General features: G+C 40.6%; 1 protein-coding gene across 2 annotated transcripts in view; it reads left to right on the plus strand.

Annotated features, from left to right (window-relative positions):
- IGF2BP3 (insulin like growth factor 2 mRNA binding protein 3) overlaps nucleotides 1-26,126 on the plus strand; it is a 118,585-nt gene that overhangs the window by 81,097 nt on the left and 11,362 nt on the right. For both annotated transcript variants that reach the window (XM_076331339.1, XM_076331340.1), the window contains 6 exons: nucleotides 612-896; nucleotides 3,066-3,200; nucleotides 3,769-3,891; nucleotides 6,339-6,474; nucleotides 8,353-8,484; nucleotides 24,263-24,382. In XM_076331339.1, coding sequence (XP_076187454.1) covers nucleotides 612-896; nucleotides 3,066-3,200; nucleotides 3,769-3,891; nucleotides 6,339-6,474; nucleotides 8,353-8,484; nucleotides 24,263-24,382 — 931 coding nt within the window. The remainder of the gene's footprint in view (nucleotides 1-611; nucleotides 897-3,065; nucleotides 3,201-3,768; nucleotides 3,892-6,338; nucleotides 6,475-8,352; nucleotides 8,485-24,262; nucleotides 24,383-26,126) is intronic.

The raw sequence follows: 26,126 nt of genomic DNA on the forward strand, positions 1-26,126 counted from the left end.
GGTGCTGTTGTGGTCTAAGTGGTGTTACAAATGCCGTTGACTGGCTTTGAACACTTTCTTTCCTGCTGAGAATGAACCAGGAGCTGTCTTTCATATCTCTCTCTTTTTTTTTTTTTTCTTCTTTTTTCTGTCATAGCTATGTCAGTTATTGCAAAAACTCCAGCCAAATAGCTTTGCTGGCAAAAACCCTAATGAAGGTGCTGTGATAGCAGCTAAAAAGTTTTCCCTCTGGTGCAGCTTTAATTCTATTTGGGAAACTGATTTAAATTAAATCAGGCAAAAGAATGCTTTTGAGTGTATAAGCTCTGTCTCCTGTGAGGTTTTGCTGATAGGGTTGCACCAGCAAAACCTTTAAAGTGCACAGAAGCCCAGAGCAAGCAAGAACTAACTTGTAGTCCTTAATATGGTGACTTAAAAAAAAAAAAGTTGTGTAATCAAAATCTTGACTGGAGAATTTTGAATGTAGCTTTTCATCTTGGAACCAGTTTTTAGCTTTGTCATGCGATTTAGAAAGAGCAGAAGTCTATATCTGAATGACTTGTCATTTCATAAGGCCCTGCATGTGATTTTGTTTTTTTTTCTCCTCTCTCCACCCCTTTGCAAATAAACAGAGCAATAGAAAAACTGAATGGGTTTCAGCTTGAAAACTATTCCTTGAAAGTTGCATACATCCCTGATGAAATGGCAGCCCAGCAACCTCCACAACAACATCCCCAGGGGAGGCGTGGATTTGGGCAGAGGGGTCCTCCAAGGCAAGGGTCACCCAGCGCAACCACAAGGCAGAAACCACAGTCGGACGTTCCTCTACGGATGCTGGTTCCCACGCAGTTCGTAGGAGCCATTATTGGGAAAGAAGGAGCGACAATCAGAAACATTACAAAGCAGACACAGTCTAAGTAAGTTATTTTACAGAACTGTAATTGTAAGCTTTAATATTGTGTCCTCATCTCCCATGTAAAGTGAAACTTGTAAAACTTCACAACTAACTTGTGTGGTCAGAGAGCAAATGAAGATAAGTGAACAGGAAATCTTTTGCAAGATTTATTTAAGGACTGGATTCTGTCCTCAACACATGTTCAAATACTAGCTGACTTGTTTCTCTCTTTTTAAAAAAATGAAATTATGCAGTGCTAGTAGGATGGTACTTGATGCCGGAGAGTTTGCTTAAAGGTGTACTAATAAGGTTCTGGCACAAAAAGTGAAACTGAAAGAGCTGTAATATGTTGGTCTGTGGGACGTACAATCAGTGTGGTGACATATCCAAGTTTTTAAGCGTTTACCCTACCTTTAGTTTAATTTAGGGCATTCTTAGGATTTATAAATCTGTTCAATTCAAGGGGGGTGGGGGGGTGGGGCAAGAAGAAAAAATAACCTTCCTATCTCCCCTCACTACTTCTTGCACCTCACCCCCATGTATTTCTGGTGAATACATTTGTTGCTATCAACTTGCAGACCACTCCAAAACACAGATTAAAGAAATGCATGGGAGGCGAAAAGCAAGCTGCTGAGTGACCTAAGAAGCTTAGAGCGCTAGGTTCTAGAGACACTGGAGGAGATTGTTTTCAGTGCCTGTTAGATCCCTACCCACAAGGAAGAGCTCAGCACCGATGCAGAGAGAGGCGGGGATCGTATTCAAAGTATTCTTCCAGGGTAACCCTAAGAGTGGAGAGTGAAAGATGCTGTCTTCAGCAGTACACTGGTACGAGCCCCCAGCTCTGTAGTTGCAGCAGGCAGGACGCGTAAATGAGCTGTGTGTGAGGGTGGGTGGCTTCAGTTTTGAGAGTAGTTAATGAGGATAAGGGAGTCCTCTCTAATTACACCCCCCACAAACACCCAGGCTCCCCCTCCCCCCTCAAACCCAGGATTATCATGATGCTCCTTTCGACCTCTCATTAGCATGTTGTAACCCAGGAGACTATTTGCTGTGTTTAACAACACAGATTTAAGAGATTTGTGGTGTCCTGACAAGACTTGGTTGTAGTTTGCCTACGGGCAACCAATTTTTCAAGTGATATCTGAAACATTTAATTCTCGGACTATAAAAATCCTCAAAGATTGGCATAAGGAAAGCTTTTATCTCTTAAAAGAAGGCTGGGTAGAGCAGAAATAATCACAAGTTGCTAACTTTACAGATACATGGCTTCAAGAATGATATTTTCATTGTTTTGGGGATAAAAAAAGAAATGTCGTCTACTTCCAGTTGCACTGAGGATTGCCATGGGCTTCTTAGAAAATGTTGCACCATGAAACAAAATGAGTTTTCAATATCAGAAAGAACAGGAAAAATAAAGTGGTTTATTGAAAAGCAGCATGGTTGGTTGTTAAGTTTGTAAACAAGTATGATTTGGAGGGGAGGAAACAAAAAGCAGAGGTGGAAAGAGTATGTGACCTGCAGTTATTGGCAGACGACAAATAATATCCAAGGCATTGTCTTGATGTAGGTCATAATTAGTTTTTGTTAAATTCCTAGAGCTACACAAACCATGATGCAGACTAAGGCTAGTAGTTTTAGGGTGATAGTGTGGAGCTAGAGGAAAGGTAATGTCAGGATTAAAAAGCATAGCAAAGTAATCTTGAGGATGAATGCAAGTACTATGATGCTACTTGCTAGCAGAGACGTGCTAGGGAACTGCTGCTGAGGTCCTTAAAAAAGACAAGGTGGGACAAAGCCTGACTCTACTGTACCTGCACAGTCGTCATTAGTGGAGCAACTGGGCTGGTGATAGAGTATTGGAAGTGCTTGATGAAACGTTTTCAGTGGTTTACCACAGATTGTCTATCTAACAACTCCCCTGAATATCTTGATGGGAGTTTAATGAGGAAAGGCGATCCCAGTGCCTACAAAGATGGGGTTTAGCTGGTAAAATCAGGATAGGAGAGGCCCTTTGTAACACACAAAAAAAATAGTATTTAGGAGATGTTTAAGTAGTTGTTTAATTTTGCAAAGCATACCACTTAAATGTAGTCAGTGTTACCTCAAAATAAATTAGTTTTATGAGAGTTGGAAATATTCAAGGCTTACCATAGAGTACATGGTTACAGTTAGTGTTTTTCTTTCTTTCAAGAATTGATATTCATCGTAAAGAGAATGCAGGTGCTGCTGAGAAACCAATTACCATCCATTCAACTCCTGAAGGCTGCTCAACGGCTTGTAAAATTATTATGGAGATAATGCAAAAGGAAGCTCAAGATACTAAATTGTGAGTAAAAGGCATTTCATTGTGGAGGCATAAAAAATTCTGGATTCTTGTTGACTCCATTTAAAGATGTAGTCTTTAAAAACTGTTAACAAGTGAATCTTTGTTGCCGTTATCCATATTTAAGTAGGTGAAGGAACTAGGACTTTTTTCCTTTCAGGACAGTCTACTTGCTTAATTAGCCCCAGCACACATCTATGTTTTCAGCCATTGTCTGGCTGTGATTTTGTGGTGAACTGGAGCAAATACTGAAGTTTCTTGAGCAACTGATAGCTTTTTATCAGAGTGAGCATAACGAGTTTTGAGCTCTCACTAAAAGCTTTAAGGTGTATTCCTTCCCAACAGCTCTTGGTACTTCAGTCTGACTTTTATTTAGCAGGTATGTTACAATGAAGCTATAGATGATAGTACTGAAATGTGCTTTGCATTTGGACTCGTTCTGCGTCTAGTATAAACATGTATAAGTGAATGGGAGTTGTAGACATTTCTATGAAAATAAAATTTATCCATAACATGCATAAAAACTTGCACTCTGGTCTCAAAGTCTCACTGGGTGTAACCTCCATTACAGTACAGAAGAAATTCCCTTGAAGATATTGGCACATAACAACTTTGTTGGCAGACTTATTGGCAAAGAAGGAAGAAACCTGAAGAAAATTGAACAGGACACAGATACTAAAATCACGATATCTCCGTAAGTTTTTGGTGGCCTAATCTTTTGTCAAGATGTCTCAAATAGCAGCAATGTTGCTGAGGTACATTCAGGTACAGAGTTCTTACAAAAATATTATGTGTGTTTTGAAGGCTGAGATAACAGCCTTTCGGAGGGCTTTCCATAACGTGGATTAAACTGTTACTTAAGCTCAGCTAAATTTAATGTAAACAGTGAGTCTTCATAGTAAACTCAGTCAAGAGCAATGTTAAAAATAACAGGCTATGTGGAGCCTGTGTTAGACTATATTTTTAAGTGTTGGTTGTTTTTAACATGTTATACCATATGTAATGACGAGTGTTTTAAACTATAAGCCTGGATCAGTTCTGAGCTGTGTGTGAAAATGAGTAAAACTAGAGATGCTTTAGTTTCTGGTATAAATTAGATTTTTGGACAAAAGGGAAGGAAATAAAGCAAATGAATACTGAAAGGAGTATTTTTAGAAGTTCCGTCCCTCTTGGCCACTAGCAGCCAAACTGGGATACATTGATCAGTCTGCTTCAAAGTAATAGCTTTTGGTCTGTGAGTTTGTGAAGGTAACTGAGACCTGTTCAAATTTAGCTGAGATTAAACAGGAGCTTTTACCTTTACTGGAAATCTGCAAATCACTGATTAGATCAACATCTCTGTAGAAGCTTGGCTGTTAATAGTAGTTTTACCCTGGAGCAATATCTTCAGAGAACCTCCTGTTCTGAATAACGAATACTCTGGCGTGAACTTCCATGCATTTGAGGGCGTCTTGGACTTAGGCTTTAGCCAGAAAGGGTGAGATTAAGTCTTATAGGCTGTAGGAAAGGGAGGAAGTTTGAAAGACACATGAAGATGTATGAAGAGGTGTGAATACATGCAGGAGAGAAGAAAAAAAAAAGTGTACTGCAGAAAATAGGCAAGGAAGCTAAGAGTGAATGAGGTTCCTCAAAAAGAGGAAATTCAAAATTGGGTGAGAGAACCTGAGACCTTCCTGAAGGTATGTAAACGTTTATGGAATTAGTCTGAGGAAGAGAAGCGAATCAATTGGAGAAAAAGCACCCAAATAAGTGTGTTTCAAGAATAGGTTCTGTAAGGCCAACATGCTCTCTTAAATGTGTCGGCATAAACATTTTGTTTGCAAACAGTACGCAGACTGTTAATGCTATTTCTTAAAGGAAAAAAAAGATGTGCACAGGGTAAATGGGATAATGGTCTTCGTTCTATGAAACCAACTTGTCTTTATTGATGATGACACAGATAACACATTGTCTGTAAACACTCGCGGAGTATTTCTTAATTTAGCAAGTTAATGGTTTATTTGCATTAAAATCTTGGCCTCAAGATTATACTTGTCATGCTATGCCTGAAATAGCCCCATGAAGTTGCCTGGTTTAATTGGTACATAAAAGAGAGCATATATGCCCATTGATTCTGCTTTGCCTAATTAGTCTTTCTCCTGATCTCTTCATTTAGGCTTTTTGGTAAGCTTGTCCATAAAGTTGAAGTAAGGCAGTTGGTTTGGGAAAGTGTTTCCTCTCTTCTTTGGGGTGTTTTCCGCCACTTTCCTTCCTGAGGCAGTAACTCAGTGCTCGCACACTGGAAACTTAGATTGCTTTGTGGATGCATTTTGTGCTTGCTGCTGCTTAACTGAGATGCGCAGTTGCCACGCTGCCTGCTGTGCAAGAAAGCAGGCCTTGCATGCTTCTTCCTCTCTCCTTCCTGCCATGGGCTTCCTCACCCCTCCTGCACCCTGCTCTGACTTTTTTTTTTTTGTCTTCACCCCTTCAGCTTACCTTTTCTCAGTACATGGATATGCCATAGCTTCCCAGTCGGTTTCTTCCATTTTACCATAGTAGGTCAGCATTTGTTACCTAACAAAGAACTAGTTTAATGCTGTAACCCTTTCATTTTCCCTGAGGAGTTACTAGTGTTTTGCAGCAAATGTTGACTTGCACACCGCTTTTGGTTTTCCCATTATGAGGATTTGGAGGCTCTCCTGCAGTTTCACTGAGAGTTGGGCTTTTTTCCCCTCCTTCCTTAAGGAATCCGCTATTGTTCTCAAGGAGAGAAAGTTTCTTATGGTCTGTGTTTCTGGAATGTCTAAAATGTCTGAAGCCCTCTCTCTGTTGGTAGGGCTGGTGTGCAGTGCGAAGCTGAATGGTGCTGCACTGCTCTGCAGCTCATGTTCCTACAGAGCGTGATGGTTTCCATCTTGCATTGCACCTAAGAACATCTCAACCATCTGATGCCAAACCTCACTGCAGTGGCTTTTGTTGCACTTGCTGTGAGGACAGAGTTTCTCCAGATTCTCCGAGAACTGTGTTTGAGCCCCGTTATGAATTGATACTACTCTCTTTGGAGGGCAAACTCGACACACTCGGATGTCATCGCACTCGAATGATAAATCTGGGTTACCCTCCACTGTTTGCTAATTAACTGTGCTTCCGTTTCATTTGCAGATTGCAGGACTTGACACTCTATAATCCGGAAAGGACCATTACAGTTAAAGGCAGTATTGAAACTTGTGCCAAGGCTGAGGAAGAAATTATGAAGAAAATCAGGGAGTCCTATGAAAATGATATTGCTGCTATGAATGTGAGTTGTCTTGTGGAATGGGCCCTTTCTGGAACTAGAACCATGGAAAGACTTAGGTGTGAGGGACCTCTGGAGGTCACCTGGCCCAGCAGGGGGGTTGGTCAATATAGGGCCCGCTTCAAAGTTAAATGAGGTTGTGTAGGGGCTTGTCCCCTCTTGAACATCTCCATGGGTAGAAAGTCCCCAGTCTCTCTGGGCAGCCTGTGCCCTGTCTCACTGCTCTCATGGTGAAAATTTCTTTCCTAATATCACATCAGAATTTCCCTGTTGCAACCTCTCTCTCTTGCCTCTTGTATTAATTCATGGGGCTTGGGTGAGGTTTTTTGTTGTTTATTGATGTACGTATGCTATTTTAGTGAAGGCTTTTTCTGGTTTGTTTTGAGTAGGGGAACTGAGAAATTGATTTAGATTGAGGAAATGAATGAGCATTTCACTTTTTTCTTGTTGCAAAAACCTAAAGGAATTTGTGTTTATGTACTTTGGTGGTTTATGTGCTCTAGTTTGTATATGTTTGTTAAAGTAGTGATTAACAGTCTCCTCATGTTAAGAGCATAACAACATATGGAAGAAGGATCTCTCCTGCTTTCAATTATTTAATTTAAGAAGGCTTTATTAAGGTTTTTCTTGATATAGATGATAAAGACATTTAGTTATTCAACTGGTGATTATGTAATAAAAACAACACACCTCATTAGTTTGCCAAAGTATTACTAATGCATATTGAGAAATGGTTGAGATTTTTGATAAGCTATGAAGAGCTTTTTGTGTGTGTATCCAAATCTTATGGTCTAGAATCAGGCTGGAAATATTTTTTCAGCTTACAGTAGTCTCTGATTTTCTAGAAATGGCTGTTCTTCATGGTTTTCCTACTGTTTGGAGAGAATAGTCTCCCCGCTTTCCCCCTCCCTCCCAAACTATAAGCAAACTGCAGGACACAAGCTACACATGAGGACACAATAAAATATTTTATAGGGGTACATTTTTGCTTCATATAGCAAGCAGGAACATGGGGCGAGCTTGAAGCTGCTCTGCTGTTTGGCAAAGGTGTGGTAAGCAGAAAACCACCTCTGTTACTGGATAGATTTCAAGTTTAGTTTGTAGTGATTATTAGGGTAGGTTTTTTTAGTTGGTGAAGTTTTTGGGGTTTTTTTGGTGTCTCATGATTGGCTTATCTTGACGGCCTGAGATGGTGTCTGTCTTTAGCTGAGATATTCCTAAAGCATAGTCATATTACTGGGCAATAATCTGGAAAAGTGAAAAAGGGTACTGACAAGTTTTGTATCACGGACAACAAATGCTTCCTACCACATGATGCTGTTTATTTTCTCAGGTGTGGTCAAGTAAGGGACATGCAACTTATAGTTGATGCTTTCCCAGCAAACGCTGGGGGTATCTTACTTCATCTTTTGCAAGGCATGGGATGGAAAGGATATGAGAGGGAGGATGGGGTTATAGTGCGGCGTATTCCCCAGTGTACAAAAAGTCAGGGCTTGTGCACGGGCTTTCTCTATTTCTACAGGGCTGTCTTTTTAGTATAAAGCCAAAATTATTGTATTCTTTCTCTGATAATTTTGTTCAATCTGAAAGTAAATCGTACTATTGCCTGAATTCCTTGCTATAAAGTTTGTCATATGTTTCACTGATTAAGTTGTAGCAAGTGATTCCCAGCTGCCTTTCCTACTACGTTTTTGATGTTATTGGTCTGTGCATATGTCTGGGAAATAGGTTTGAAGCAGTGTCCTTGGGGTAATGGAGATGAAAGTTTTTTTTAAAATAACATACTGACATCTTCTCAAAAGGTTAATAGCCTATGCCAACTAGGATTTTGATTAAAGTTAATAACCAGGATTGTAAATCTTAACTCTTCTGCCATTGCAGCTTCAAGCACATTTAATTCCTGGATTAAATCTGAATGCCTTGGGTCTGTTCCCACCTTCTTCTTCAGGAATACCACCTCCCGCAGTGAGTGTTGCCTCCGCTGCTGCTGCTGCTTCATATCCACCATTTGGGGTAAGGGAAGTCTCTGATTTTGGATGGTTAGTGGATGGTGATACTAATCTGTACAATGCTGCTGTTCGAAGCTAATCAGTTTGCTGTATTTTTGTCAAATTACCTCAAAGATCTAGGAATAATGGTTTAGTAGCTGTGTCTGTCAGTTTTCTAAATGTTGTCTGTCTTCCTGCTTGCATACTGAAAATATTTCATGTGGCTGTGGTTGGGAGCAGGCATTCATTGGTCATTTAGTGAAATGCTCAGTGAAACCAGAAAATGGTGCTGCTTAGAAAAGTATTAGATCCTATTTTCTAGAGAACTTGAATTATTACAAAAAGAAATATAAAATGGAATTTAAAAATTGCTGGAATTTGCAATTAATAATGTTAGTCTGCAATTGTATTCCTGTTGATATGGAAGGAAAAAAAATCTCGTCATAAAGCGGGAATCTATATGTAGAAAAAATGTTTGTTTGAATGTAGTAGTTTTATCAATGTACAAGCCCTGTTGAAATGCAGTATTGCTAAATATATAGGATTTAAATTACATGGATTAATCTCCAGAAAGCTGTGATCTACTTGCCACATTGCTCTCTAAGAAATATGTGAAAAAGTTCAATAGAATCTTACTCAAATCCAGTGCTGGTTAGTAATCATAAATGAGGTCTTTTGCTATGGAGCAGAAGATAATTTGTTATATCGGAAAGCTCCAGAGTCTTTCTGGAAAGAGGTGGTGTTCTGCTATTCAAGAAAAGACAACCTCATTACACAGAGAAGGTGATTTTTCATCTCTCTTCCCTGTTTGCGGTGGTGGTTGTTGTTAGCAACTCAATGGAAGATGAATTTTCAAAATGAACTCTAACGAGTGGATGACAGAGCTTTACAAACTCTGACGTGGCTGACTTTGCCCTCTTCTTAGCTCTCTAGATGTTACTGTTAAGCAAAGTCTGAGACTCTTAATGAACTAGAAAAGTGAAAATGCAGCACAGCACACTGAACTTCATGAAATAACTCAAGTGGGCGTGTGTGTGTGTATATATATATATATTGCACTAAAGGGAAGTTGTTGCCTAAATATTTTTCCCAGAGGAAGAAGCCAAGAAAATGTCACTGCAAGGAACAGGAAAAATTCCACACTCGTAGCGTTGTTTGTGGGAATGAACAACTTGGGTGTTATGAATGTATTATAAACTATATTGAGTATAATAGTGGCTTTATCAGGAAAAAGCACTCCAATGAAAACTACAACAGAAATATGTTTATACTCTGTTATTTTACTGCTAATAGCAGTGCCTCTATTTATGACAAACAAATTCTCCCCCCCCCCCCAGTCTCCCTGCGCTTTGATTAGAGTGGCAGACTAAATTAAAAAAATACAGGTTTCTGCTTCATTTTATCATATAAAATGCCATCTGTGGTAATGGATTACCTCAATTTATTTCTTCTTTTTTAAGAGAAACTAGAGGTGATTTTTAAACAGTATATAACTTTCTTTTCTTTAGGGGTAATGAAAAGTGTAACTTTTTCTTTCTTTTTACTCCAGATTTGCAAACTACTTTGCTATTCTTGAGATTTGTACTGTAAGCCTACAGTTCTGTTCCTCACTTGGTTTATTTTCATTTCTTTCCCACTTTTTGTTGTGGTTCTTTCTTGCTTTTGCTTTAAATATGCACCTAAACAGTGCTGAATTGGGTGATTTCAGTCTTACTCCCGTCTGTCCCTCTGTTGCTAGTGCACCTTTGTCCCCCCCAGATGCACCTTTTTTGGCCTGCTAGGATCTCTGGCAGTTTCCAGGTTTCTGGAAATAGGATAGTGGCAACATCTGGAAAAAGGCATCAAGTAACAAGTGTCATTGTGTAGAAGAGTAGAAACTTTGCAGCTGGAAGGACCACACTGTCTGAACTCTCTCTTGCTCCTGTTCATGCTGTTTGCTCAGTCCTCTGAAGAAGTTCTCATTCCAGATAGTCTAGATGTATGACAAGCTAACATGCAAAAAGAAGGGATAAACTCACAGATTCAGAGGATGAACTCTGGCTTTTGTGGAGGTTGGGGGCGGTACCAAGACAGCCCCTGAACCTGATACTAAGGGCTTCTGAAAAAAATGCATCAACAATTGAAACTCTCTCACCTTTTCTTACTTGCATGTGACCTTATCTGGAAAAGAGCAGGTGGTTCTGTGGGCTTCAGGCAAGTCAGCCCCTCAGATTACTTGGAGTAGCTGTCCCTCCTCGGGGAGAGGAAAACAAGGAAAAGTATGAGTTTACCTTTTAATGGATGCAGTTTTCCAGAAAAAGTTTTTCTTTTTTTTTTTTACTTTATTGGACAAAGACTTTTAAATCTTGTTTGTGTATTAAGTGAGGTTCTGTAATTTATGAGTTTTACTCCTCTCTACTAATTTTTTTTTTCTCTCTAGTAGAACAATTTTTAAGACGCTGATTAAATAGGGTATTGGGGCATGTAGAAGTAGAAAGAGCGAAAGAGAAGGGCTGGCTATATTTTGAAGAAATGGAAACAATTTAACTATAAACAAGGTAACTGCAGAGGGGGATCTAGGAATGCTCATAAGGGATTTAAAAAAGTAAAATAAAAATCTGTGTGAGTAAAAGAGGCTTCAGGGAAAGAAGGACTTAGAAGAAGCATTAATGAAGAAATCATGGGGAGACTTTATGTCTGTTTACTTATGAACTATTTGTTACCAAGTTGCTTGTTTTGCCAAAAGCATTTGGGCAACCCAAGTCCCTTTAGCTTGTTTTGAGTGGATGTCCTTGTACGCTTGGGAGCACTGGTTAGCTGGCACTGAGGGATATCCCTTCCAGGCAGCTGAAAATCCTTTCTGAAAATACCACTGGCATGAGGGTATAAGAAGTGTATCCTGCTGCTGTCTTGCTTATTTTTGTCAGTGCAAATTTTGCCTTCTGCTCAGGGCTGGACATGGGTGGCTCTTCCCTGTCTCCTGTTTATTTGACTGAGCAAAGGTGTGTTCCTCAGCAATTTCAGCTACGCCACCATCAGGGGCCTCTTGGCATCTAATGTCAGTGAAGTCCTTTTGTGAATGTGTGCTTACAAACTATATAGTGAACCTTGGGACCCCACTATGATGTGCCTGAGGGTTATGAAGCTTTTGTTTGAATGCCTTTGAATGTATGGACCCTTTCTTCACCTTGTTGTGGAGTTGGACCCACAAGTGGCTCTCCCTTGGGTCAGAAGAGGTAGGTGGGTGAGCTTTGGGCATTTGCAGAAGAGTTTCCGTATGGACATGATCCTTCATGTGTACTATTTTCTAGTGACAAGGTGTTGCTGTCACCTTGTGCAGGACTCGTTCCCAAAGAAACTGAGGTGTCATCTTAATTATTGAAACAAGTGTCTGTGACATTCCTGATGCTGCTTTTTTATATGGGTGGAAAGAGAAAAATCTGCATAGTAAACTGATCTAGGATTTTGTTATGTTGCCAGAGCTTAAAGTGACAGGTCTGAACACCCACATATACAGCTGTAGCCAAGTATTCCTAAAACTGAGTATTCAGGAGCTTGGACTGAGTAATTAGATAGGTTTAGCTGTGTTGATGTGAGCTCTGTGATGCTTCATCCTCTCCCTCTTCATGCAAAACTTTAAGGCGTATTTGACAAGAGCATAAACACTGTTTGCCAGCTGCTTCAGGAATAGTCTGGTGTCACGAACTTAGGAGATGGCAAGGTTATCAAACACTGGTTTGCATTTAGCTCCTTGGACTGGCTCATGTTCAGGAGAACAATTTCCATGTGACTGAGATACCTCATTCTCTATGGTCCATCTCCACGATGGTTCACACTGGTGTATAACACCAAAGTCTTATTGCATCGAGCCTCATCTAATTTAATCTAATGAGATGCAGTTTCTGTCTCACTAAGAATCTGGTTGTTGCTTCACCCTTTGTCCTGGCAGTAGAGTCCATACAGGAAGGCACAGGCTGTTCTTGGTACCTGTCTGTTTACAGATATAAACACGCATGTGTGCACGTGTCCGCTGCACATGGCTAACAGTGTCTGAGCACCACATCTAGTGCAGGCTAACCATTTTTTTTTATATTTACCTATCACTAGCACTAATTCTTGATATTGCAACTGTATAATTTATTTGCAAAGTCCAAGCTCTGTCTGCATGTTTAAAGCACTCATTTTGTGTAGTCATTTAAATGGGATGCAATGAAATTGCATATTGTGTTTCGATTCCTGAATTTTCCTGTCTCTTTTTGCAAAAATCCAAGATCTGTATACTTTTCTCTGGCCTCCTAAAAGACAAGTAAATCAGAACATGTGGGAATCATCGAAATGTTTTAAGGTTTGAGGAAAAAAGCAGGACTTAAGAAATACCTCAGTTAAGAATATTAGGAGTTAAAAATTCTTTTTACTGTCAAATGGGCATGATTTTACTCTTATGATCCTGGTGATATGATAAAACTAATGGGGTTTTTTTTTGATGAATGTGTGCCCTTGTGTGACCATGCTAAGGACTGGTAGCCTTTTTGTGCCTATTTGTAGCTGATGTCTCATCCAGCTGCTTTTGGGCCTGGAGAACCACCACTTTCTGTTTACCCTTAAATCTTTCTCCTTAACTCTGCACTTAAATGCTTGTGTGTTGCAGTTCTGACATAATTGAAAATAGTTTAGTTAGTCTGCCCACTATCACTTGTAATGAATTACATGAGCTGAGCACCTGCACAAAGAATTGGGATTTGTATGAGGAGAGTAAGATTCTGCAAAAATGAATATGCCCTCTGCTTCCATTTTCCAGAAGATATGTTGCTGCAAAAAATGTTTTAGAAAGTTTCCCAGCCAAACGGCTTCAGATGTAGTGTTGTACTGCTCAAAGCTGTTTTGATGAAGTTGTTGCTTCTGTCTTCTGAACTTTGGGGAGAATATACACATAATTGTCTCTCAAGAATAGAAGTTTATTCTCTTGCAACACTGAAGATTTTAAAGCTCCAAACAAACAAGAAATCCTTGTTTTAGAGTTCAACTGTGTACAGTCATGCAATTAAATACACCTGGCCAATCTACTGGGGTTAAGTGGGTTGCACCCTTCCTTTTATAATTGAAACTTTGCATGTTTAATTGTACATCTGACTGCATTTCTTTTGTAGCCTTTGGGTCTGAAATTTGGCATCCCAAGAGTATGGGGAAAGGAGGGCTAACCTGTGGAGAGCTCATCCTGCCCTTGAATGTCCTGAAACAGGGCGGTAGAATTAATTCTGTCTGTTGCATGGCAGATGTACTCAAACATATAGGAAGGTGAAAAGTAGACAGCTTTCCTCCACAAGAGGAGTTCACGCCAGCTGCTCTCCTGCATCTGTAATGTCCTGTAAGAGACAGCTGAACTTCTGCTGTGTGAAAGTTAGCTAAGGTGAAGAGATGCTTCTCTGCTTGCAGTAGGACTGCTTTCTCTACTGGTCTTTTTGCACACCTGTTGTAGCTTCTTGAAGCTCTACCCTCAAAATGTACTCTTTCTAACCTTTTTCTTTAGCCTCACAGTTAATTTTCAGGTTATGTGATATGCATAGAGGCTTCTAGGAAGGGAAAAAAAAGAAGAAAAAAGAAAAAAGTAGTTTGCTACAGTAAACAAAACCAAGAAATCAAACCACCTTTTTCTGATGACAAAAGAAGTCTTGTACAGCTAGGCTGATAGGTTGCTTTCCTTTATTCTTTTTGCCATCTCTTGAAGCTTTTTGTTGCAGGTGAGGAACATGCCAATGGAAAACTTTCTCCTTAGAAGATGTTGTGGTCAAGAGAGATTCCTTCTTTATTCTCCAGTAACCTTCTTAAATAATAATAATAAAGAAGAGATCTTCTATATCGCATAGATGTAAGAGAAGAAATAACTGTATTATGCTTTTGGCAGGAAAGAAAAGTAATTTAAAATGAAAAATTGCTTCATTGAGGGCCTTCATTTGATGCCCTGAGCATAGATGAGAGACAAGGAAGAGGAAAAACTGTCCTATGTTTCCAGGTACTTTGACTCTTACTTGGTGGAGTTGGGCTCCTTTGGATGTCTGGGTTTGACAGGATTAGCTTGTGCAACTGTTACGTCTAAACTACCCAGAGGTAGTAACGTATGTACATCTATAATGTGTGTAGTTGTAAGTGGCTTTGCCCTAATTTGGCTAGCTTGTTAAGCAGTAGATGATTTTGTGAGGAGCTGTCCTACAGCCAAAAGAGGATGTGGTTTTTGGGGGGTGAAGAAGGATTTGCCAGTGTTTTTTACAAAATGGTTTTATATCGATGAAATGAAAACCATACATGTGCAGCACACACAATTTTGAGGGCGGCACTATAGGACAACAGCATTGCCTGAAAAAAAACACTACCAGCTAATTAGACTTCTTCTGAAGATTGTAACCTCAGTGCCTTGAATACACCTTTCCTGCTGCTTAGTTTCTTAAATTCATTAATGATGCATTTTTGACAACTAAGAAATTTGCTCCATGGTGCATAACATTGTGGGATTGTTCTGCCCTGTGGAGAAAATGGTTGGTCCTCCCACTGCCTCGAAGTCTGCTGCTCCTACCATGCTGTGTTGGCAGGGACCCATGTCCGGAGTAATCAGAAACTATTCTGCCTCTGGAGATGGACTGGCCCCCAATGAGGGAAGCAAAAATGCAATTGGCACCATGTGATGTACAAAGATCTGGCAAGTTGACAGCTGGTATTTTTTTCTGAGGTGTTGAAGCCTCCAGTTATTCTTAATAGCTCTTTTTACAGTTCTCAGGTTGTCATAATGCAAATAGCATCACTCACTAACTAGTAATGCACTCTTTTTAAAATAAAAATGGCTTCTTCCTCACTGCAGTTTTGAATACTTATAGTGATATTTGTAGTTTGGACAAGAGATAAGAATTTGTGTTGGTCCCCTGCTCCCAGATTCTTGTCACGGGAAGAAGATTTAATCGGTGTTCCCTTGAACATCTCAGACTCCCAAGCTTCTAAGTACCAGGCTCAGCATCTTCTGAATGTTAAACTAAATGGGAAATTTAATTCCTTAAGGTGCCAAATAATATTTTGTTACTGGAGTGTGCTGAGCTCCTTCAGGCCAGAAACAAAAATAGGTCAAGTCCTCATTCTGGTGTAGCTGGCTCCATCTCTGGTTTGTTTGTTCGTTAAACATGATGGAAAAATAAGTGACCTTTCTGTGTTTTCACAACCTGTTTTTCTTGCAGCTGCCAAGGAATCTGAGAGCAGTGTCTTTGTAAACCAGAGCTGATGAGTACCTGTATCTTTCAAAGCCACAGATTTCATGGGCAACTTCTAGGAGTCTGGAGTACCCATGTGGCTGGTGTGTCACAGCCACGAGTTTTGAAGTGGAAGTGTTTCTATACATAAGCACTTTTGTTTTGGCGGTCGTGCAGTGTTGCAACACCAAATTACCTGTGTTTGCTGCTTGTGAATGACCAGCAAAATTCCTGCTTACGTAGTTTCACAATCTGTTCCTTATGTTGATTTCTGCTTTTGGCTGTCTATTCAGAATAAAAGGTGGCAGATTGCTTTTTTTGGCATTGTGGCCAATCAGATTTTGCAAAAACAAAAAGTTCATGCCATGTTCAGAAATATGTCAGACCTGTTCCTGCTTGTGAAATGTCTTATAACGAGCCTGCCAGAAAATGTTCCTTCTCTGCTTCTGTGATTTCTACCCCCTCGTTCCTGGCTAGGTTTTCATGTTGGAAACACTTCTGATAGGCGTGGTCCTGTTAGCAACTTCTAGTAGTCTGAGGAGATCCCCATGGCTTGCCAGGTAGAAGACGATGGTGATGAAAAGTACTAAAGTTGAGAGCTAAGTACTAAAGTTGAGAGCTAAGAAGTGGAGTGAATAGTACTAAGTGAGATCATTTCAGTAGCATCTTGCTTAAGGTACTGACCATTGTGTAATAACCAGCTGTGTTTGAGTTTCAGGTGTTGAAATGCAGTAGTCCCCAAACTGGAAATGCAGACGGGTTATTGCTGCGGTTTTCAACCAAGAGGAGAGGATCAGCTCAGCTAGCTGGACAGAGGGCTCTCACCCGCACGGCATTCTTTCTGGGTGTCCAGGACTGATGCGGGGGGGGAAGAGGTAGAGCTGCATGGCCTTGCTGTGGGCTGATTGCCTCAGAAAGGGTCATGCTCTTGGTTCATCTAGTGACATGAGCGTTTCTTACGTGATGCAGCAGTAATGCTTGCAGGGTAGGGGGGAGCCAGCTCTGCTCTGAACGCAGCAGGTTGCCAGCCCAGAGACCCGGGAGGTGGTGTGATGAGCTCCTAGCCACACTAGGAGAAGGTTGCTGCAAGCGTGATGTTGAAGCTGCTGTTGAGGAGTTCCTTCTTGTACTTGGAAATCCTTCCCACTGCTCCTGCCTCTCACATCAATCTGGGGTTCATGTGAAGATGAAGCCCTGGGTGGATGGTGGCAGTAGAGTTTGTGCATGGGAAAATGGGTGATGATTCTGGGTGTCCGGAGCGAAGTTAAAAATACATGTTGCTTCCTTTAAATTATGTTTTGCTAGCTCTTGACTGACCGAATTCAGCAGTGAAGAACTCTACCTTCTGAGTGTAGTCCTGGCTTTTCAGGTAGTGAATGTGGCAGAAGGTTTTAGACTTGCAGCATGGGCTTAAACCTGTTCTAAATAAACCCAAAAAGCTCGGAGGGTGGGGGGAGCTCAGGCTTCAGTTTGTTAATCTACACTGGCAGCCCCGCTTTAGCTGATGTACAAGATGGTGACCCAAGAGGTATTTGCAAGGATGTTGTAAACCTGTGGATCACATTAGACCTATCTACCAAGACTTTAAATAAGTTTTCCTTAATGAGCCTCTTGTTTCCAACAAAGGCTTAAACTTTTAGCATTAGTATTGGAAAATGAATACACTAGGATTTCTTTCACCGGTGTCAAAAGCTTATTTTTTATTAATGCATTGAATCCTACTGGAATGTCTTCAAGGATACTTGGCTTAATGTTGGTTTCCCCTTGCTGCAAGATTTTATTACTAAATAAATAAGAGCATTTAGTATAGCTGTAGGCCAGGATAATTCTTCACAGTGCATTGCAAAAACATGTTTTAAATTTTGGCTTTGGGTCTGGTAGAGGGTTTGGATAAAATGATACCTCACTTCCTGACAAAGCTTAGGGTATTCTGAAGACCAAGTGAGTCATCTGTAAATCTGCCTTGCCTTGGTGATGGTGATCATGGCAGTTGGGAAGGGGGAGAATGGCAAAAGAGAACTTTTTAATGCAGTCATCTACTGGTTGTATTTTTTACTTTACAAAGTGGATTTGTTTACTATTTAAAAACAAAAAAACCACCAATAAACCACTAGGCTAGATGGTAGCCAAACACTGGCTGAGACTGTTCCATGCAGTCTTAAAATAGTTTTTAATTATTTCCCTTACAGCTAAAAAAAAAATGATGCTGGCTAGAAATGGATAACATGACTTTGTGACTTAAAATAAATGTCTCGTCCTAAGGTAATTCATTTGCAACACATTTAGAGTAAATGAAAACATGTACTGGAGATGCATAATGGGCTTAGAAACCAGCAAAGATCTGATTCTGCTCCCATTGATGTCTGGCACAAAATCCTATTTACTTCAGTGGGTACAATATTTTTAAAGATTTACAACCTTATCCCAAATGTTGCCATGGATTTACCAACCACATACATTTGATGGAGCAGAGGATCTATGCAGACGCTTAAAAACATGAGTGGAAAAAAATTTGTACTGTTGGCAGGCTTGCAGAAAAAGACTGAGATTAATGTTTAAGTTAACACGAGGGACAAAAATAACAAACATGTCCCCTTACTAGCCCTGCAATGGGTGGGATCACATGCTCATACTGACTGAGGGAGCTGTGGACTGGCGTAGCAGCAGTGTCAGCTGAAGGCAAGAGAGGGGGGTTTATCTTGGGGAAGAACTGAGGAGGCAAAACTTTTTTTTTTTAATTTTGTGGTGGTGTTTTTGTGTGTGTTTGGGTTTTGTTTTTTTTAAATACCATTCCCCAAGTACAATGTCCACTCCCCCAACTCTGGTGGTTGGGGACCTACTTTTTTACCTACCACCATCTATCTGAAGAATCATAGCTTTATTTTTCTGAGTTTTCATCTTTGCCTGGCCATGCTTTGGCTGGTATGCAAGCGTGAGATGAGGAGGAGTGCTTTCTCCTTCTGATCTGTCAGGTAAGGGAAAAGCTCTCCTTGTGTGTGATTTTGGGCAGTTTGTAGGACTGATGGACCAGGCCTTGGCAGAAGTGTTACAGTAAGTTTATCCCAAGGGCAGCCTGTTGGGCTCTACAGATCTTTCTAACTCTGCAAGCAAGAGTTGCAGAAAGAACAGTGAATCTGCAGACTTTCTTGGCTGGGAGTCCTCAGCTTCTAGCTCTGGTGTGGAGCAGTAGCCCTCATGCTGAAGGGCATAGGGCAATATCCCAAGGAGGGGAAGAGCCTCACCCCAGCTGAGGCTCTGGACACTAAGAAATAACTGCTCTGCTAAGCTAGTTTGCTAAGAATAAACTATAAGGTGGTTGGGATGGCAGCAGAGAAGCGATTCTCCTGGGAAAATCTTCTGTAGGGCTGCAGAGTCTGGTTGGAGTGAAGGGGACATTCCTGACAGTACCTGCAGTGCAGGGGCTCCAGACAGGCCCAGTGTAATGGGGAAGCAGCCAGGGGGGTTGGTTACAGGCTTTAGGAACAGATTAGGCTAGATCTTGGGTGGAGGTGGTGGGAATTTAAAAAAGAAATTTTTTTTTTTTTAAAGAAATAGTTGGTATGGGCTGTTAGGCTAGGGACAGATGGCTGGTGTTCAGGGACTTGCAGGAGGTATGGAAGGAAGTGTATCCAAGCTGCTACAGGAAAGAGTTGGACTAGTGTAAAACGTTAGAGCTGCTGGTGTGCAGAAGCAGTTGCGTAGCTTCATCCAATGGGGTACATTAATTTACATGTCTGTGTTAGATGAGTTTTCAATCATGATTTAAATGAGCAAGCAGGAAATCTGATTTAAGTTGACTTATCAAGTTTTACATCTGTACTTTAGTTACCTTTCTGAAAGCCTTAGTGTAGTCTGTACCACCACAGCTACCCTTTGCTAATGTAGTGAATATATCTTTCTATTTAAACAAGTATGCAGTTTACCATTTGCTTTGGTTAATGTATTTTTTCCATTTTCTGTTAAAAATGATGAATAGTGCTTTTCTTATTTGCTTGATTAATTTTTAGCTTCTGATTTTCATCAGGCTACATTTGGATGGAAATTGGAATCCAATTAATGAACAAAACCAGCATTTAAAATTGCTTTCATTAGTTAAATGGGTTGGATATAGGCGAAAATTCCTTATCAAGCCTGTTTTATGTTTAAAGCATACTGATTTTTGCAGAAACAAAGCAAGTATTATCAGCTGTTTATGAACTGAATTAATTGTTTCTGGTCACCATGCTCTTCAAGAATCTGTTTCTTAGAACTAAGAAATCTCAGTTTCTGAATCTCTGGTTCTGGAGCTCTTTTTTTTTTAAATATTTTTAATTCTAAGAAACAAAGTTCTCCATCTGAGTGAACGTCCTGGTGTTGTCTAACTGTGTGCCCCAGCTACGCGAGACAGAAACTTCTCTCCCCAAAGCCGTATTCCTCAAGTGTATGCAGGCCTCCCACCCCACTGCCCAGAAGAGTATGTAGCTTGCTTTATGCTGTTTGGACCTGTTCAACTTCAGGGTGGACTAGTCCTGAGCCCATCCCACAAATATTGCTAGGGCAGAAGAGGTGGTCTGTGCATCACAGACCTCTGAGACGGTTACTCACAAATTAGGGTGGATGTATAGGCCATACATCTTGGAGAACCTAGGTTACTATTTTAAAAGATCTTTTTTTTTTTCTCATACTTCTGTCAGTTCCCAGGGCTGGGCTGGTCTTGAATAAACTATTTTCTTATGTGGGGGGAAAATAAAGTGAATGGGGAAGAGGAGAAAATTGCACAGAATTCTCCACGTACAGGAGACCTTACTGTTGTCAAAAAATCAGTTGATGACTAATTCCATGACTTAATGAACTTTATAACTTTGGTAATGAATGCACACTGCTTTAACATTTAGACTGAAAAGTATTTAAATTTTATAACTATACCGTTAAAGCCCTTAAAATTATGAAGTAAAAAAGATGAACCGCAGGATGCTCTCAAGAGACATTACAGGCAGATATTCTCCAAGATATATATATACACATATATATTTTAGTTTTTAAATTTTAAGTATATGTTTAAGCAAACTTGGCCTTGTTAAGGAAGTGAACGTTGAAGCTCAGATTCCACACAGTGGGAAATCAGTTCCCTAAATTTAGTGCTTCTAACATATGTTTAAGATCTAGGAATCTATTTCTGATATAACTCATGCTAGAAGTTCCTGGAAAGCTCTGTGATTTATGTGGCATGGCATGGGGAAGATTAAATTATAGTTGATTTTCTTCCATCCTAAGATCCCCAGAAGCATGTGTAAGATTGATGGGTGGTGTAGTCATTGCATTACGTTTTGATGTGTTTCTTTTGGAGGATAGTCTTCCAGTAAATACAAAAGGATTTTAAAATTATTATGGGTAAGGAGGTGGACAGATAATAAATTGGACTTGGTGTTATGATACTCTCTTAAAAGCCTTAGCTAGACTTGATTTCTGCCAGAAGAAGAAGAAAGAGCTGTTGTTTTTGATGTTCATGCTTTAAAACAAATCATACAGTATGTTTTTTTTGAGTCGTTAAAAATCAGTGTGGGTAAGGAAATGGACATAATTTCTCTAAATCCTGCGTGATGTTATACTGGAGATGAATTTGGTTATACGTATGTGCCAATGTGCTTCTGCAGACAAGAATTTGAAAAATGACAATGTATAAACAGTTCAGTATTGACAGATTCTCCACTGTTCCTTAATAAACATATATAACTATTACATCAAAATGGAAGTTTAACATTAAAGAACCTCACTCATACAAAAATAATAAAATTCCTTCAGGAAAAAAGAATTTGAAATGTATCAAGTCAAAACTATGAGGAGGGATGGGGGAGAGCGCTACAGTGAGCTGACTGTACAGTTGGAAAGACACATGTACATCTTCTGTCTTTCATTGCCTTTGCCCATGTTTCATGTTTAAGGGTGAGGTAGCAGAAAGGAATTTCAGTGGTGAATTGAATCTAGCCAAGAAAGTGGCTTGAAATCAAGCTTTGGGAAGAAGAGGGGAAAACTGTGCTGCAGGCAGATGGGCAACAGAGGGAAGGCAGGAAATATCTGCAAACAAAAGTAATGAAGTCTGATTTGTTTCTATGGTAGAGAAATGTGTCTGGAGGTAGGTTTAGGTAGAAGCTGTGTAAATTCCTGAAAACCAAGTCAAGTTACATCTTTGATGTGTAGCAGTGTTGTATGAATTAGCTGGAAAGTTTGTGTGCATTAGCTCAAAGTTTAGCTGGAAGAGGGTGGATGGAGTTGCGTGTGGGAGGGGAAACTTTGGCAGTGGACTTTTGCAGGAGCATGTGTGGACAATTGAAGGTAGGGGTCAAGGAGATGAGTGAGCAAGGGGTGGCTAAGCTGTCTGCACCTGGATTGGAAAGAGAGGTTGCCTCTACACCCAGTGCAGTTAGTATGGGTCCTTGCAACAAAACTGGAAAAAAACAAATGCCTCATGAATTTGTATCCATTTAGAAACAGTTTTCCAAAGTGGTGAGATCAACCAAGTACCTACAGTAGCATTTCCAAGTTACTGGAAATCTTGCTGGATTCACAATGAACGTGTAAAAGGACTTACTGTGAGTACACTTCACAGGATGTTTGTAATAATAGGAGGAGAAAATGAGTAATCTTCTGGAAAGCAGTTTAACATATATACTGAAGTGACTGGTATCTTTCATTACCAATATGTAGTTTCAGGGCGTAGTTTTGAGATCGTTTTAAACTGATCTGTAGGCAGATTAAAAGGGGTGTTCCCACCTTTTCCCATGCCCTGACCTAATTGTTGTTGCTTCCTCCCTTGTTCCAGGACTGCCGCTTTTGTGGCTCTCTGGTTATTCGGATCAGGGACCCACTGCCTGCCTTAAAAATCAGCTGGGTATGCAATCCTGCTGGCCACAAAGCACACAGGGCAGTGGGGAGGCTGGGTGTGGAGGGCTGCAACCTGTGTCCAGGGAAAACGTGGGCTTAAACCAGCATAAACTGACTGTGAATCCTGATGCTTTGTACGTGTGAAAACACAGGGTGAATTGTGCAACTGTTGTGATTACCTAAAGCAACTGGCAGAATGTGTTTCTATTCTCAATATCCTATTTTGGGGTTTCTTCACCTGGTACATGGAGCTGTGCCTGGAATTCGTTTCCCCTGAGGTTACAGTTGACTTGCGTTTACCAAAAATAAAGTGGCAAAACTTGGAAACAAGCATTTTGTTCTGATTTGTTTACGGTTAATGCACTGGGACTTTGCTTCCCCTCGAAAGAAGTTACTGAAATTTAAAAATAAGTGGAGATAACTTTTTAGGATTGCAGCTGCTTTTTGCTTTGTGTTGCATATAGCGTATCTTTTTCTGAAAATATCCCAGAAAAAGCTGCTTTGGTGAGCTTCCCTATGTGGGTCTGTATCCTTACCAAAATATACAAGTGAGCAAAGCTAAATGAGCACAGTTGGTCCCACGTGCACTGCTCGCTGGTGCTGAGGCTGGTCTGCATGATGGGCGCTGAGAAAGTGAGGATGAGGATGGCTGCGTTGTCTTCAAATACCTCTGCAAGAAAAGGGCTTGTTGGCTTTGTCTTGTTGAGGATGAGCAAAACAAACTTTGAAAATACATGAGAGGGCTACATAGAGGAAGAAATGCTTTCAAAGGGGGAGTGGTGGTGTCTTAAATACCTCCTAGTTCAAAGAAAGGCTTGTGTGAAATGCTTTTGAGAAGTAACCCTGACATAAGTGGATGGATTAATGGTACGGTGGCGTAATGGGCACTCGGCGGTGCTCCGTTAGTCCGAGATGAGCTCTTCTGAGCCTGCTAAAATAGCTATGGCTTATGGTGGCATATGTAACCCCGCGGTTCGGTTCGCTCATCGCTATGCAGCACGTAGAGAGGATCTCAAGTGTTACGCTGTGCTCTCCAGCTGGGGCGTCTACTTGAAAGCAACAGGAAGCTGCAGTGGTGCCTGATACCCAGTGGGTGCAATGTTAGGGTCCTCGCTTTTAAGAACGCCTAATCTGGCGTTTAATTTACTCGCCTGATTGAGGCCTGTTGCCAAGGCTCCAACTGTTGCATAATGTTACACAGGAGGAATCGCTGGCAGTTTTCTAGCTGGCTATCATTCCAGATCACTCCCACACAAAGGAAACTGTAGCATATATGTAACTCTGAGGCTTTTTGTGCCGCTCTCAGCACAATCTAAAATTAAAAAAATAGCTAGGAAAACTAGAAGGAGTTTGCCTGCTCAGGCTGTAGCCCCTCTGCTTTGTAGCAGCCTCATCTGCAGAGTCTTGCATGTGGAAGAGAATCCAGACAGTGACAGGTAAGAATGAAAGCCTCGCAAAGAAGCAACACCTCAGTCATTTTAAAAAAACTCTAAGCATTACAATTGCAAGTATTTTATAAAAGATGAAAGAATCCTCTTTTGGCTCAAACTGTTCTTTCCTGTTCTGTGAATTTTGTGATTCCCAGGAAAAGCCAGACCCTTAATATTCAGACATCACAGGGCATCATAAGATTTCCCCCTCATTTCCATGCATGCCTGTTCCATACCCGTTTTCCTGTCAGTCTGATTTGTAATGTTCAAAAACATTCACTGCATATTTCCTTCTTCCCCACAGCAACAGCCCGAGTCTGAGACTGTTCATCTGTTCATCCCAGCCTTGGCAGTTGGAGCTATTATTGGCAAGCAGGGACAGCACATCAAACAACTTTCTCGTTTTGCAGGCGCATCTATTAAGGTATTATTACACTGACTAACTTTCTGTCTATTCTACATGACACTTTCAGCAAGTTTGCACAAGCTGTGTTTTTGTGAATGTCCTCCCCCACTCTGTGCTTAGAATGTGATGTGATAAATGGTACATTTATTTATAAATAATCTTTTAATCTTCCTTGAGACAAGATAATTAGAAGCATGTTTTCAAACGTCTCCTGAGGTGTGAAATATAAGCTGCAAAGAAAACGACTTTGGTGGTCTTGATTTCTTAGAAACAGACTTAAGTCTTAATGGTGCAGTGCATAAAGGCTTTCTTCTTGCTTTTGGTAAAGTGAAAATTGGTGAGGTAAATTCCTCTTCTAAAAACAGCAGCACAGGTGAAGTCGCCTACTGCTGTGGCCACTCTCTGTTCCAGATGGATTGGTCTGGGCTGTCAAGCTTGGATGGCTCCATGCTGAAGCATTCATGTTTTAAAATCACCTGTGTACTCCAGGCTTCTGGGGTCGGTCAGTTCTTTAACATCATGTTTACGGCAGCATGCTGCTTTAACATCCAGCTGTTTGTGTGTTGACTACCTCAATATAGCTAAGAACAAGATGGTTTGCAGAGGTTGACCTAATGGAAGCTTAAGTTTGAATTTTAGTCAATTTGGTGAAATCCTCCTTGGCTGCGTATAGGCGTTAGTACCAGTTGCAGCTGTAGGAAGGCCTTGGGTTTCTGCTACTAATGCCATTGTAACCACAAGTATCTTATCTAGATGCTTGAGCCAGTTCTGCTATTTTGTGCTGTAAAGATAATGTTTTGGCCTAAATTAAAAAAGAAAAAAGTAAAAAGAAAACAAAAAACCCCCCAAACTACAGTGTGTACCTTTGTTATGTGCTGTCAGATTGACACTTTCCTGCACAGATTAAGCAAATGCTTTCTTCTCGGTTCTCTTTTTGCGCAGGAGATGTGGCCTGTTTAGTGAGTGCTATGGCAGGGATCTGCCAAAGGTCAGGGGCAGGAGCTGGCTATGAGTTGAGCTTGGTGAAGCCGGTGAGGCTGGGCTTGGCTTGGAAAGTGCTCATTTAAATGTGCAGAGCAAAATAATTGGGGAACCCTGATGAATGAGTCTTGTGTGTGGTTTGCCGAATGCCGATCCATTTACTGGCCAGTCAACCAACTGGCACGGTGCCCAGTTCCATCCTTTATTGAGCAGTACATTAAATGGTTGTTATACTACCCAGATGGTTTGCGTTAGAGCACTAGTAATCATATTTTTAGGGGAAAAAATGGAATACAAGAAAGAGAGGTGTTAATTTTTCTTTATCAAATTTGTCTTGCATGGGGCTGCGATGTATCACATGTATTTCCTTTTTCTCTCTCCATTCCCATAGTTTGTATCCAAAGATTAAGTGGTATATGGAGGGTACTGCTAGGTGGAGAGAGAAAAGTCAAATAACCTGGACCTCCAAGAACCCGTCTAAACTAGTTCTTTAGTTGGCCCTTGGAAGACAGTTTAGTGGAAAGGGAGTTTCCCGTGTTTCTCACGCATCTGGCTAACAGTGGCCTCAGGCTTCCTCTACTGGCTGGCACCCCTCTACCCAATGCATTTAACATATCTGTATTAATTGAAATTCAGTTAAAGTTTGCTAAAGCTCTGGTCTTTTGTTCCTTCAGTAGGAATAAAGTAAATAAGATTTTTGTGGAAATAGGATTAAATCTTAACAGAACTGTACAGATACAGGGTATGCTTGCTAAATTGGGAAGTTGCATGTATGCTTATC

This window comes from Aptenodytes patagonicus, chromosome 2 (assembly GCF_965638725.1).
Source record: "Aptenodytes patagonicus chromosome 2, bAptPat1.pri.cur, whole genome shotgun sequence".
NCBI lineage: Eukaryota > Metazoa > Chordata > Aves > Sphenisciformes > Spheniscidae > Aptenodytes > Aptenodytes patagonicus.